This window comes from Geotrypetes seraphini, chromosome 6, assembly GCF_902459505.1.
Source record: "Geotrypetes seraphini chromosome 6, aGeoSer1.1, whole genome shotgun sequence".
NCBI classification, from domain to species: Eukaryota; Metazoa; Chordata; class Amphibia; order Gymnophiona; family Dermophiidae; genus Geotrypetes; species Geotrypetes seraphini.
The window spans coordinates 259702408-259717592 of NC_047089.1; the positions used below are offsets into that span (position 1 = coordinate 259702408).

General features: G+C 43.3%; 1 protein-coding gene across 6 annotated transcripts in view; it reads left to right on the forward strand.

Annotated features, from left to right (window-relative positions):
* Positions 1 to 15185, forward strand: part of GK (glycerol kinase) — a 445878-nt gene that overhangs the window by 330700 nt on the left and 99993 nt on the right. For all 6 annotated transcript variants that reach the window (XM_033948781.1, XM_033948778.1, XM_033948783.1 and 3 more), the window contains 2 exons: positions 4639 to 4723; positions 11262 to 11382. In XM_033948781.1, the coding sequence (XP_033804672.1) occupies positions 4639 to 4723; positions 11262 to 11382 (206 nt within the window). The remainder of the gene's footprint in view (positions 1 to 4638; positions 4724 to 11261; positions 11383 to 15185) is intronic.

Genomic DNA, 15185 nt, shown 5'->3' on the forward strand with positions numbered 1-15185 from the left:
GATTGTTCCAGTTTTCTACCACTCTCTGGGTGAAGAAGAACTTCCTTATGTTTGTACAGAATCTATCCCCTTTCAACTTTAGAGAGTGTCTTCTTGGAGAGGGTGAACAACCTGTCCTTATCTACCAAGTCTATTCCCTTCAGTACCTTGAATGTTTCGATCATGTGCCCTTTCAATCTCCTCTGTTCGAGGGAGAAGAGGCCCAGTTTCTCTAATCTTTCACTGTATGGCATTTCCTCCAACCCCTTAACCAACCTAGTCGCTCTACTCTGGACCATTTCGAGCAGTTAAGGCAGAGCTTACAGGATTGGGGCAGGGACAGCGACAAAACTCACGGGGACAGGACGGGGAAATTGAGTTTCTTTTTCATGTACGGTGACCCGTGCTGGATGCAGTACTCCAGGTGAGGGCGCACCATGGCCAGGTACTGCGGCATGATAACCTTCTCCGATCTTTCTTTATCATTCCTTGCATTCTGTTCACCCTTTTCACCGCTGCCGTACATTGCATGGACGGTTTCATCGATTTGTCGATCAGAGCTCCCAAGTCCCTTTCCTGGGAAGTCTCTCCAAGTACCGCCCTGGACATCCTGTATTCGAAGAATTTATGAATGCAATTATGCGTTTATATTTCCGAAATCCTCAACAAATGTTTCTGGGAAAGAAAGTATGGATTTTTCCTGACGTCACGAGAACAACGCAGGAGCGAAGAAAATTATTCTTAGCAATGAGAGTAGAGACTTTGATACTTGGAGCGACATTCTTATTAGCATATCCATGCAAATGTTTGATTAAACATCAAGGTGTTAAATATGTCTACTATGCACCAGAACAGCTACCCACCTTTTTAGATTTAAAGAATCTTGCTACCCGGAATGTTTAAGAGTAGGAAGAAAAGAGGGGGTTAAAGACTGTTAAGTCTTTCAAGATTATAGTTATTACTTCAATATATTCATCTCCTCCCTCCCCTGAGTTTGTGGTCTAAGAAAGAATGAATTTTTCCTGACAGCAGTAAATGCGAGTTTGTTTAATTTGTTTCTTTTCTGTTTTACTTGTACAAGAGGAATATTCTTGTGAATTATGTAAAATTTCAATAAATAAATAAATAATTAAATTTAAAAAAAGACACATTCTTAGTAGAGAATGACACAGGGACACATTTTCCCGTCCAGTACCCACAAGTTATTTTCCTGTCCCTGCCCCCGCCCCCTTCCTGCAAGCTCCATCCTCATCTGCACAAGCCTCAAACTCTTTAAAATCATAAGTGTTCGAGGCTTGGGCAGTTAAGGCAGAGCTTACAGGAGTGGGGCAGGGACAGCGACAAAACTCATGGGGACAGGACGGGGAAAAATTGGTCCCCATGTCATGCTCTAATTCTTAGTCTTTTAACCATCCCTTTTTTAATAATTCCTAGCATCCTGGCATATTGGGCGGAAGATTTCATCGTATTGTCTGTGATGATACCCAGATCCTTTTCTTGGGCACTAATCCCAAAGATGGATCCTAACATCTGCTAACTGTGATTCGGGTTATTCTTCCCAATGTGCATCACTTTGCACTTGTCCACATTAAATTTCATCTGCCATTTGGACGCCCAGTCTTCCAATTTCCTAAGGTCTGCCTGCAATTTTTCACAATCCACATGCGTTTTAACAGCTTTTGAACAGTTTAGTGTTATCGGCAAATTTAATCACCTCACTCATCATTCTAATTTCCAAATCCTATATAATAAAACGCTAGCCGCGCATGCGCGCTCTTGCCAGCGTGTTCCATGATCCATAGGTCCGTGGCCGGCAAGAGTGCACATGCAAGCTTACAACGGCCCGCACTCACGGTCTGGCTGGCTCCCTAAAGTTTTTCGTGGTGGCGGCTCATCTGCCCCACCTTCCTCTTCCTGCCAGTCTCAGCCGGGCTCACTCCTCCCCTCTTCCCTCCCCCCTGGCAGCCCTGAACCTGTTCTCCTTTCCCCGCCAGTCTCCTCCTCCAGCGGCTAATCCACAGTCGCCTCCGTCACCGCCTGGATCGCTGGTGGAGAGCGACGGGCCGGTGAGTGGCGCGGCGGGGGCAATGCAGGTGGAGACTGTTGGCCGCCGCGGCTCTTGGTGGCTGCAGGCCGTGGTGGCTGGCGGTGGCTGCAGGCCACAGCGGCTGTCCGGAGGCCAAAAGGTAAGAGAGAAATCCAAATTACTAAATAAATTGACTCATCTGTTAAACATCATCAGACAAAGACCATTTTCTTACAATAGCATTGCAATTAACCCAAAATAGCCATATTTTAGCACCATACCTGCACTGGGCACATCGTTGTAATTGTCAGTGACCAAGGACAGACTAAAAGCAGAGAGAAACTGCTGTACTTGGTTATAAGTTTTCATTGTATATGAATGGTTAATGCTTCTTTTATATTTGACCGATTCTCAGAACAGTAACACAGGGGGACAGGGGAAGAGACGGGGGGGAAGAAAAAGGAAGGGAGGCCTACTGCTGGACAGGGGGACAGGAAAGAGGTGCTGATGGACAGGGGAAGAGACGGGGAGGAAGAAAAAGGAAGGGAGGCCTACTGCTGGACAGGGGGACAGGGGGGAGATAAAAAAAAAAAGGGGAGAAGGGCTGCTGCTGGATAAGGGGAGCAGTGAAGGGGTGGTGGTGGACACAGAGAAGGTAAAAGGAAGGGAGAATGGGTGGACAGCCGAGATAAAAGAAAGACAGAAATACAGAAAGCGGCTAAGGACAGAGAGAGAGAAATAAACACAGACACACACATTTATTCTAGCACCTGTTAATGTAACGGGCTATAAGACTAGTCATTTATAAATAAGTTAAATAGCACTGGTGCCAGTACAGACCCCTGCGGCACTCCACTATTTACTCTCCTCCATTGAGAAAAATGAGTTCATAAAATTTTATTGGAAATTTTTACAAGAGAAAGAACATAAGAAAAGAACTTCAGAGGAGGTAATCAACACATACACAGCAATAAGAAAACAAACATATTTGGAAAGGTAACAGAAACATGTAAATGCAATCACAACCCTGAGAAATACAATCAAGAAACTTGGAGAGAAATACTAAGAAGGCTGTAAGAGCTGGGCAATTATACAATCAAAACAAGGTCCATACACTTGTTGTTCCAATTTCTAGATCATTTATAAATAAGTTAAATAGCACCAGTTCCAGTACAGACCCCTGCGGCACTCCACTATTTACTCTTCTCCATTGAAAAAAATGACCATTTAACCCTTCCCTCTGTTTTCTATCCAATAACTAATTCCTAATCCACAACTGAAGTTTGCCACCTATCCTATGACTCTTTAATTTTCCCAGGAGCCTCTCATGAGGAACTTTATCAAAAGCTTCCTGAAAATCTGTATACACTACATCAACTGGCTCATATCTATCCACATGTTTATTAACACCTTCAAAGAAGTCAAGCAAATTGGTGAGGCAAGATCTTCCTCGGCTGAACCTATGCTGACTCCATCTCATTAAATCATGTTTGTCTACATGTTCCACAATTTTATTTTTTACAATTGTTTCTACCATTTTGCCCAGCACTGAAGTCACGTTTACCAGTCTGTAATTTCCTGAATCTCCCCTGGATATTCAATACCAATACATGCACAGCTCATGGTGTTCCAGGTATGGCTGTTGACCCAAAAGTTAACTGTGCACTGGCTAATGTTCAGGACAGAGCTCATAAGAATAGCCTTACTCGGTCAGACCAATTGTCCATAATCCCAGTAGCCTGTTCTCACGGTGGCCAATCCAGGTCACTTGTACCTGGCCAAAACCCAAAGGGTAGCAATATTCCATGCTACCGATCCAGGGCAAACAGAGGCTTCCCACATATCTTAATAACAGAGTATGGGCTTTTCCTCTAGGAATTTGTCCAAACCTTTCTTAAAACCAGCTACGCTATCCGTTTTTACCACAATCTCTGGCAATGCATTCCAGAGCTTAACTATTCTCTGAGTGAAAAAATATTTTCTCCTATTGGTTAATTTGTCACATAAAGTTAGGACAACTATTTTATGTTTGTTTACACTTAGTCAGTGAGCAGCCATGTTCATTCTGGTAAATGGCTGAATAGATGCTCTGGTCCCAGTTGCCCCTATGCTGGCCAGTTAGCAGAGATACTTAGCAGCACTAACCTTTTTCCCCAGACGTGCAATTTAAACCGGCAGAAGCTTTCCTGGCTGTTCAAATAACTTTGCATCTCCACCTACTAGTAATTAACTCAGTCTTACACTTCAAGCAGAAGGTCTAAAGCTTAAGCTGCTCTGAAATCTCCTCCAGGTAGAAGGGGCAGGATATTCAAGTCCTTTACAATCATATAACAGTAAGGAAAGGGGATGGCAAGAAGATGACTTTATAGGGACTATAGAGGGAATCAGCAGCCTAGACACTTGCAAGGACAATCCAGTATGAAGAACATGATGAATGACGAGCAGAATCTTAAACTGTAGCTGAAAAGTCAGCATATAAGCTATGACATGCAGTTGAGATTTCTATACTGACCAGCTTGCAATTTTCCATTAAACAAAAATAAATATGCACATGATTCTGCTTGCTAGGTACAGCTCATACATTTACTAAAGCAGATATGATTTGTACAAATTTTCTTTTTTCTTTTTTGCAGTATTATCTGTGGCCTTACTCAGTTCACCAATAGAAATCACATTGCCTTTGCAGCATTGGAAGCTGTTTGCTTCCAAACACGAGAGGTGAGGTTGTTTTCATTCCAAGCTATCTAATTTATCTGGCACTGCTTCCCCACCTCCACCCCCTCCCCGAGAACAAGTAGGACACTGTATTTCTACATATGGGTGACATAGAGAAGGGACACTTGTCAGACCATTGTGTGGACAGATACGTTTATTTAAAATATTAAATTTCAGTTAAAACAAATATACACATGAATAAAACAAAATGTGGACCCCAGTATATGTTTCATTACAAAGGATTTTACATGCCTGCCACGTTTTGTTTTATTCATGTGTATTTTTGTTTTAACTGAAATTTAATATTTTAAATAAACATATTTGTCCACGCAATGGTCTGATCAGTGTCCCTTCCTCACGTCTTCCTTTGTTCTCATAGTTTGCCCGTGGGGCTGTGGTTTTTTCCTTTGCATTGTACAATACATATGGGTGACTTCATCCAATGGAGCTAGGGTAGAAAACTCCCCTGTAACTTGCAAAACATCATTTATATATACACACTCACTACCACTGTATGATACAAGACAGTCTCTCTCCATCCGTGAAGCAATGAAGACATGCTTTGCTGTTCTATGCTGTTCTCCTTGTAGTTTGCACCTCAATTTGGGCTTTTGCAGACTTATTTTCTCTTCTAATTGCTATAGCATAGTGATTAGAGCTACAACCTTAGCACCCTGATGTTGTAAGTTCATACCCTGCTCTGCTCCTTGTGACCCTAGGCAAGTCACTTAATTCTCCACTGCCCCAGGTACATTAGATAATTTGTGAGCCCATTGGGAGAGAAAGGAAAAATGCTTGAAGTACCTGTATGTAAACTGCTTTGAGTGTTATGGTAAACCTACAAAAAGGCAGTATACAAGTCCCAATCCCTTTCCCCTTCTTCCTACCTTTCCTTTCCTATAGTTTCTTAGCATTTTTAGCACTAAGGGCTAGATTCACTAAAGATAGCTACTCAGTCGCTGTTGGCCGATTTTCTAACAGCGATTGAATCGCTATCAAGTTTGCATGCAAACCCACCGACTCATTCACTCAGTGAGTGATTGACATATGTGCAGAGCCCTAACAGTAGTGATGGGAAGCAGCCTCCTGTCACTGCTGTCAGGGCTTCTGCTTTTTTTTAAATGGAACAGATGTTCTACGTGACTTAAACATGCACCATCTGTCCCAATAAAAGCCCCCCCCCTCCGCTCTAGCACCCCAGAACCACTGCCCCCCCCCCCCCCGGAACCCCAAAAAGATGGCAGGAGTGAGGCCCACTCCCTCCTGCCAGAAAAGACCTTTCCCCCTCCCCTCCCTGAAGAAAAAGGCAGGAGGGATGCCCACTCCCTCCTGCCACCGGAGGCCCCCATCCCCTTCCGGGCCCCCGGGCTCTGTACCTTAAAGTTGGGAGCAGGAGGTACTGAAAACACCTCCTGCTCCTCCTCTCTTCACGACGACACTGGGCCTTAGGCCCCTCCACAGTGCATCATGTGATACATGGTGAGGGGCCTAAGCCATTGATTGGCTTAGATGCCTCGGGCTCCTCCCTTGGGAGGGGCCTGAGGCATTTGAGCCAATCAGAGACTTCCTTAAGAAGGAGCCTAAGGAAGTCCCTGATTGGTCATCCCTCATGCCTTTTTCTTTGTGAGGAGGGAGGAGGTCTTTTCAGGCAGGAAGAAGTGGGCATCCTTTCTGCTATTATTTTTTTTGTGGGGGGGGAGGGGCGGGCACCGTCGTGCCACGAGGGAATGGGCATCCCTCATGTCTTTTTTTCATGGGAGGAGGGGGGAGTGGGCACCCCTCCTGCCATTTGTTTTAAGGTAGGTTGCTGTGATTTTCAAGGGTCTTTGGGGGAGGGCAGCGATTCCTTTGACATATAAAGCAGTCATATGTGGGACGATGTTGCATCTGAAGCCCTTATTGGACATATATGAAGGACAGCTTTTCCTTATCATGACCGGGGTAGCCATAAAAATGATTACGCACAACTGGAAGAACTGGGATCGCCTTAACTTTAAACTTGGTTGGGCAAGTTTACGCTTAATTTATAGATTTGAAAAAATGAATGCAGATATAATGGGTCATACAAAGAGATTTAAGTTAATCTGGGGCCCTTTGATATCTTTTATGGATGCGTTGTAATTGTTTTTTTTTCCTTTGATCCTGTTGGTATATTGCACACCGCTCTAGATCATTGATAAATAGGATAAAAAGCAGTGGTCCCAGCACAGACCCCTGGGGAACCCCACTATTTATATCTCTCTTTTATGATTCTTTTTTATACTCTTTTGGAAGAAATCGCGGTGAAAGCTCTTCTCCCACAACTGTGTCTCAAATATGTTGTTGATTCAATTCAAAGGAGAGAGGTATGGCCAGTAGGAAAAAGGAGGTATTGATACCTCTGTATAAGACTCTGGTGTGACCTCATTTAGAATATTGTGTACAATTCTGGAGGTCGCACCTTCAAAAATATATAAAAAGGATGGAGTTGGTCCAGAGCAAGGCTACTAAAATGGTGTGTGGTCTTCGTGATAAGGAGTATGGGGACAGACTTAATAATAATTTATTTATTTTTATATACCGCCAAACCATTAGTTCAAGACAGTTTACAGCAAGAAAGAACTGCACAAACAGTGAATTACTTACATAAGCATATCAAAATTTCTCAGAAAATACAAAATGGCAATTAAGTCACATATTTATCAAACAGATAAATTTTAAGAATTGGAGAAACTGGGGCTCTTTTCCCTGGAGAAGTGGAGACTTAGAGGGAACATGATAGAGACTTACAAGATCTTGAAGGGCATAGAGAAAGTGGAGAGGGACAGATTCCTCAAACTTCGAAAACTACAAGAATGAGAGGCCATTCGGAAAAATTAAGAGGGGACAGATTCAGAACCAATGCTAGGAAGTTCTTCTTCACCCAACGGGTGGTGGACACCTGGAATGCGCTTCCAGAGGGTGTGATAGGACAAGGTACGGTATTGGAGTTCAAGAAGGGTTTGGACAATTTTCTGAAGGAAAAGGGGGATAGAAGGGTATAGATAGAAGGTTACTATACAGGTCCTGGACCTGGTGGGCCCCCGTGTGAGCGAACTGCTGGGCATGATGGACCTCTGGTCTGATCCAGCAGAGGCACTTCTTATGTTTCTAAATAAATAATGACTGAGCTTAGGGAAAAAGCCTATTCCAACATGAATTCATTGCACTAGCCTGAAATGCAAAAGTTTTTCCTAAGAATCTCTTATAACAACATACTTTAACCGATGGAAACATATGTCCAGTTGTCTTTTGTAATCCGCCCAGAACTGCAAGGTTGAGGCGGAATAGAAATTTAATTTAATTCTTATATACCGCTAATAACCGTGAGGTTTCTAAGCGGTTTACAAAAATGATGCATTAAAAGATACAATAAATAAAAATAAAGATAGGTACTTGGAAATTCCCTAACTGTCCCAAAGGCTCACAATCTAACTAAAGTACCTGAAGAAACAATTTATGAAAAGTAAAAATAAAAATATAAAGACAGAGAAAGAGATAGAAATGAATATTCTAACAAGTAATGAATAAATAAGTTAAAGATAGAATTAAAAATAATAATTAAAGTAAATAAAAATAGAGATAAAATAAGTATAGAGAGAAATAAAAATAAAATATATTCCAAAAAAGCATTAAGATCTGATGTTAAATGATCAGAATGGGGTTTTTTTTCTTCTTTTCCTCCTCTAAACCTAGGTGCGTCTTTTGGTCAGATGTGTCTTATAGTATGAAAAATACAGTAATTAAACTGGAATTCGTTGCCAGAAAATGTGGTGAAAGCAGTTAGCTTAGCAGGGTTTAAAATAGGTTTGAACAATTTCCTATAAGAAAAGACCTTAAGCCATTGAGATAGCTTGGGAAAATACACTGCTTATTCCTAGAATAAGCAGCATAAAATCTGGTTTTCTCTTTAGGATCTTGCCAGGTACTTGTGACCTGGGTTGGCCACTGTTGAGCTTGATGGATCTTTGGTCTGTCCCAGTATGGCTGTTTTTATGATAATTTTTCTTTAAAGATGAGGAACATAAGAATTGCCGTTGCTGGGTCAGACCAGTGGTCCATCGTGCCCAGCAGTCTGCCCACATGATGGCCCTTAGGTTAAAGACCAATGCCCTATTAGAGTCTAGCCTTACTTGTGTATATTCTGTTCCAGTAGGAACTTATCCAACCTTGTCTTGAATCCCTGAAGGGTGTTTTCCCTCTGGAAGAGCATTCCAGGTTTCTACCATTCTCTGGGTGAAGAAAAACTTCCTTACGTTTGTACAGAATCTTTTCCCCTCTAACTTCAGAGAGTGCCCTCTCGTTCTCTTCAACTTGGAGAGGGTGAACAATCTCTCTTTCTCTACTAAGTCAATTCCCTTCAATATCTTGAATGTTTCAATCATGTCCCGTCTCAGTCTTCTCCTCTCAAGGGAGAAGAGGCCCAGTTTCTCTAGCCTCTTGTTGTACAGCAACTCCCCCAGTCCCTTAACCATTTTTGTCGCTCTTCTCTGGACCCTTTCCAATAGTACTATGTCCTTTTTCATGTACAGCGACCAGTGTTGGACGCAATATTCCAGGTGGGGGGCGTATCATGGCCTGGTATAAAAATATGATAACCTTTGCAGATCTGTTTGTAATCCCCCTTCTTAATCATTCCCAGCATTCTGTTCGCCCTTTTCACCGCCGCCTCAAATTGTACGGACGGTTTCATTGACTTATCTACAAGTACTCCCATGTCTCTTTCCTGGGGGTCCTTTCTAAGTATAGTTTTGGACATCCTGTATTCGTGCTTACAATTTTTGTTACCAACATGCATCACCTTGCACTTATCCATGTTGAATCTCATTTGCCATTTCGCAGCCCATTCCTCAAGTGTATTTATGTCTCTTTGTTGTAGGTCTTTGCAATCCATCTGTGTCTTCATTGCAAGAGAAGCTCTGAATAATATCAGTGAAACTAATTCCAGTTATGGAACACTTTATTCAACACCTGTGAATAACTTATCCTATATAATAAAACCTTAGCCGCGCATGCGCACTCTTACCTGCGTGTTCCGTGATCTGTGATCAGTAGGTCTGTGGCGGCAGGAGTGCGCATGCGTGCATATATCGCTCTCTCTCTCCGTGGTCGCCAGGACTGGCCTGCAGCGCTGGACTCCCTGCTCTCCATCTCCTCAAGCAAAAATTAAAAGCTGCGGTGTTGGCTCCTCTCACGAGCCGTAGCAGCGTTGGAGAAGGCTTCCGACGCTGGCGGGCATCATAAGAGGAACTGCCGTGGCACTTTTAAACTTTAAAAAATACCTTCGGCCGCAGCAGGCCAGCCCATGGGAAGGGAAGGGGGGGCCGACAAAGAAGAGGATTCCAGCCACAGGCAATAAGGGAAGGGAGGGGCATGGAGCAGGCTAGACCACGGGGAAGGGGGAGGGGCCTAACGGAGCAGGCCAGATCGAAGCACGACAGAACGCAGTAAAAGAAGGGGGAGGGGCCGAACGGAGCAGGTCAGATCGTGGTAAGAGAAGGGAAGGGAGGATGGGGGAAAATGCTGCTGCTGCTGCACAGGGACCTGTAGGGGAAGGGAAATACCGCTGCTGCTTCAGCACAGGAAAGTGGAGGGGGGGAAGGAGGAAAATGCTGTTGCTGCTGCACAGGAAAGTGGGGTGGAAATGCTGCTGCACAGGGAAAAGCAAGGAAAGAATGACAGACAGCGGGAGGGAGGGAGACAGAAAGAAAGGAAGAAAGACACAAGGGCAGGGAGAGGGACAGAAAGACAGACAGAGAAAGGGGGCCAGGGAGAGAGAGAGACAGAAAGACAGACAGACACATATTCTAGCACCCGTTAATGTAACGGGCTTAATGACTAGTACACTTATAAAATGCCCAAATCTTTGTTTTTTTATGACTTAGAGGTAATGTCATAAGTAGCATGCTTCATTAAATAGAAGATGAAGGCTAGAAGAGGTAGGCTAATGACTAGAGCAGGGTGCTCAGCCAGGAAAGTCAGGATTCAAGTCCAGCTGATGCTTCCTATAATCTTGGGTAAATCATTTGTTTCCAGAACAGGCAATTGCCTACTGTAACTGAATGTAACTCACCTTGAACTACTACTGAAAAAGAGTGACCTAAATCTATAATTAAATAAGAAAAAATGAAGTAATTAAAACTAGAAAACATCAAAAATTACAAAGACTAGGGAACACGTGATGAGATTGCAGGGAAATACTTCTAAAACCAATAGGAGGTTTTATTCAGAGAATAGTTAGGCTCTGGAACGCATTGCCAGAGGTTGTGGTAAAAGCGGGATAGCATAGCAAGTTTTAAGAAAGGTTTGGACAAATGCCTGGAGGAAAAGTCAATAGTCTGTTATTAAGACATGGGGGAAGCCTCTGCTTGCTCTAGATCGGTAGCATGTAATGTTACTCTGGTTTTGGCCATCGTGAGAACGGGCTACTGGATATGATGGACCATTGGTCTGACCAGTAAGGCTATTCTTATGACCTTATAATTCACAGTGCATTATAAATATGTGTTTTTATTTTTTTAAGATTTTAGATGCTATGAACAAAGATTGTGGAATTCCATTGAGCCAGTTACAGGTAGATGGTGGCATGACCAACAACAAAATCCTCATGCAGTTGCAAGCAGATATCCTGTGTATTCCAGTAGGTAAGAGACTGACTGTTTATACTCCTGTGTCTTGCCTCTGTGAAACTGATATTTCAGACTCTTTGTAGTCTTGCCATAAGTATATAAAAACTTGGCTTTTTCAACAAGCATTTCTTTAGCAACTTCAGGAAACCTTGCTATATGTGATCTGCTGATGTAGAAAGAGGAGAAAAGTAAATATTTGCTGTCTGTTAGTTTAATGCATAGGCATCAGCATGAAGGGAGCCACAAGGGTCATGGCCCCACCAATATTTTGCCTAACACTGCAGTTAGAACTTTGGTAAGGGGGGTTGTAGTTTGGAGTTACCAAATAAACCAGATAAAAAAATATTCTATTGCCCTTGGGACATCTTTTTATCTGGAGGTACCAAATATACCAATCTATAGCCCTGCACTCTGAGCTCTCTAATTGTTGATGCTAAGTTAGGGGTCATTGCCCCAACAATATTTTGCCTCTGGCTTACTTCAGGGAAGACATTTAAATTTTCTTACTAGGCTGTTAGTGATTCATCTTTCTCCCATGTTCATCTCTGAGCAGGATGGGAGGCTGTCAAAGCTGATTCTGTTACTGTTTTCTTTCCTGTCAGATTTGTACATTTCTGTAAGTTCTATCATTTTTATTTCAATTTATTGCAAACTGCCTAGAAAATCTGCTATTTAAGTGGTATATCAAATTATAAATGTAATGGTTTCTTATGCTAATCTGTTAATCATGGTTGATAAAATGTGAGTCTTATGGGTTGATACTGGGAGTGGGGATCATGTGATGACACTGAAGTAAGCAGAGGCTCTCCTCCATGTATCTTTTAAAACCCCAATAGCTTTAGTGTTGGAGCTGGAGCTTTTTGGTACAGGTGACAGTTTTAATACACAACTCAACCCAGTGGCAAAACTATTTTTGAGGTGTGCATAGAGTGTTATGCTCATAAAAACTTCAAGGCCTGTGTGGGATAAATGCAATGTGGAACACTCTAAGATGGCGATAAAAATGCTACCCACACCACCCATGTTAAAAATCGCACAAGAAAATGGTCCAGGAGCTTGCCAGAAACGTATCCGCTGTGATAAACTGTCTAAATTCAAGGTAGCACATGTGCTGCAGCTCACGAGGGGTGCAAGGCTTGCCCAGATTTGGTGCCTTCGACCTCCAAGAAGGGGCTTCTAGTGCCTTCTGTTCCGACTCCCATGAAAATAGCATTAGGGGGACCCTGGAAAGTGCTTAGGCAACATTTCAGCAAAACATAAACGCGTCGCAGAAGACAAACCCTGTAAATTCTCCAAACAGTCCAAACCCAGTGCACAGGGGTCGGCTCCCGCCGCGGAGGATGGGTTTTCCCTGGATTTTGTTATTATGCTTTATCAGGCATACTTGGTTAGAAAGTCTCTCCCTGTTTCCCTTCCGCCGGACTCTGTGCCAGTAACAAGGACCCCTGCTCCGGTGGAAGAGGGTCTTCTCTCCTGTCTCTCCTCGTGGGTACCGGAAGATAAGCCAGTAATGCCTTCCATTGTGCCTGATACCCTTTCCATGTCTCTGCTTTCACAGGGGAGCACTGCGGCTGCTGCAGATATGGCGGATCTCCAGGATCCAGATAGGTGTAGAGCCCCTGATTTGGGGGAGGATCCCACTGTACCCAGATTTTTCAAGCATGTGCTTCTTGTGGATTTGATCTCTGAATTTCTCCAGGAATTAAAGCTGCAGTCTGAGCAGCCTGTCACTGCAAAAAGTTCCTTCATGAGTGACCAGAGGCCACAATCTGCCTCTTTTCCTGATCATCTTGACCTAGTTTGGATTCTTACAGATATTTGGAAGTCTTCTGAGAACATAAGAACTGCCATCTCCGGATCAGAAGACCTTCGGTCCATCAAGTCCGGCGATCCGCACACGCAGAGGCCCAGCCAGGTGTACACCTGATGTAATTTTAGTCACCCATATCCCTCTATGCCTCTCATAAGGAGATGTGCATTCCAGGTGTCCACCACTCGTTGCGTGAAGCAGAACTTCCTGATATTTGTCCTGGACTTGTCCCCCCTTAGCTTCAGTCCATGTTCTCTTGTCCATGTCACATTGGACATTGTAAATAATTTTTTTTCCTGCTCTATTTTGTCGATTCCTTTCAGTATTTTGAAAGTCTCGATCATATCCCCTCGCAGTCTCCTTTTCTCAAGGAAGAACAATCCCAGTCTCTTAAGTCGTTCCTTGTATTCCAAGTTCTCCATACCTTTTATTAGCTTCGTTGCTCGTCTCTGCACCCTCTCCAACAGTTTTATATCCTTCTTTAGGTTGGGAGACCAATGTTGGACACAGTATTCCAAGTGTGGTCTGACCATTGCTCTATAAAGCGGCATTATAACTTTCTCCAATCTACTCGTGATTCCTTTCTTTATCATGCCTAATATTCTATTTGCTTTCTTTGCTGCTGCCACGCATTGTGCCAACGGTTTCAGGGTCCTATCTTTCAGTACACCCAGGTCCTTTTCTTGTTTGCTCTTACCCAGAGTTGCACCTGACATTCTGTACTCGTGTTCCTTGTTCTTTCTGCCTAAATGCATTACTTTGCACTTTTCCACATTAAACTTCATCTGCCATTTCTCTAACTGACACAAGTCACTCATGAGTTCCTCGCTATCCTTCTGTGATCTGATTGCCCGGCATAGCTTTGTGTCGTCTGCAAACTTGATGATCTCACTGGATGTTCCTTCTTCTAGGTCATTGATGAAAATATTAAACAAGATGGGCACAAGTACCGAGCCCTGGGACACACCGCTAGTCACTTTCTCCCAGTCTGTTTTTATGTTCTGAGGGTCCCTTGAATTGTGCTCGCTCCATGGCGCAGCTTTATCCCATGGCAGATGCCTTTAACAAGTGCTTTGCTTCCCCAAAAGTGGATTCCTCTGTGACACAGGTCACCAAGTGCACTTTTTTCCCTAGTAATGAGGGTGTTGTCCTGAAGGATGTTCAGAACCGATGAGTGGATTTTGTCCTCAAGCATCTTTGGTTCATTGGCATTGGCCTCATTGACATTGGCCATTCCAAGCTATGCCATGATCCTGACACTCGTGGTTCGTTACTTGGATTTTATAATCTCGGGAGTGGCCTTGTATGACATCTTGAAAGTTTTTATTAAGCTCTCCCCCTATTCCATTTCGATTTGCAGGATATTTAGGGTGTCCCAGTAGAGGTTCCATTAAATGTGAAAGAAAGCCAGATGGTTTAAGACTCAAATTTTCCCTGTTTTCTCAGCAGCCTGTAGTTGCAAGGAAAAAACACATTTTGAAGTGTCTGTATACAAATGCTAGAAGTCCTAAAAAATAAAATAGGAGAGTTAGAGTATATAACACTGAATGATGAGATACATATAATAGGCATCTCAAAGACCTGGTGGAATGAGGACAATCAGTGGGATACTGTGTTACCTGGGTACAAATTATATCACAAGGATAGAGTAGATCAAATTGGAGGGGGGTTGCGCTATATGTTAAAGAGAAACAGAGTATGATGGCAGAAAAGGGCCAACGGACCAACAAGTCTGCCCACTCAAGAACCCTCCCTCCCTCCAGAATCCATCTATTAAGCTTTCTTCTTGAGTGACCCCACCTGTCTGTCCCATCGTCCCTTGAAGTCGAGCGTTTTACTGGCCTCGACTACCTGACGTGGAAGACCATTCTATCGATCAATTACCCTTTCGGTGAAGGAGTATTTCCTGGTGTTCCTATGAAAACTTCCTCCTCTGAGCTTTAGCGGATGCCCTCTTGTTGCCGTGGGACCAGTAAGAAAAAAGATTTCTTCCTCTACCTCAATGCGG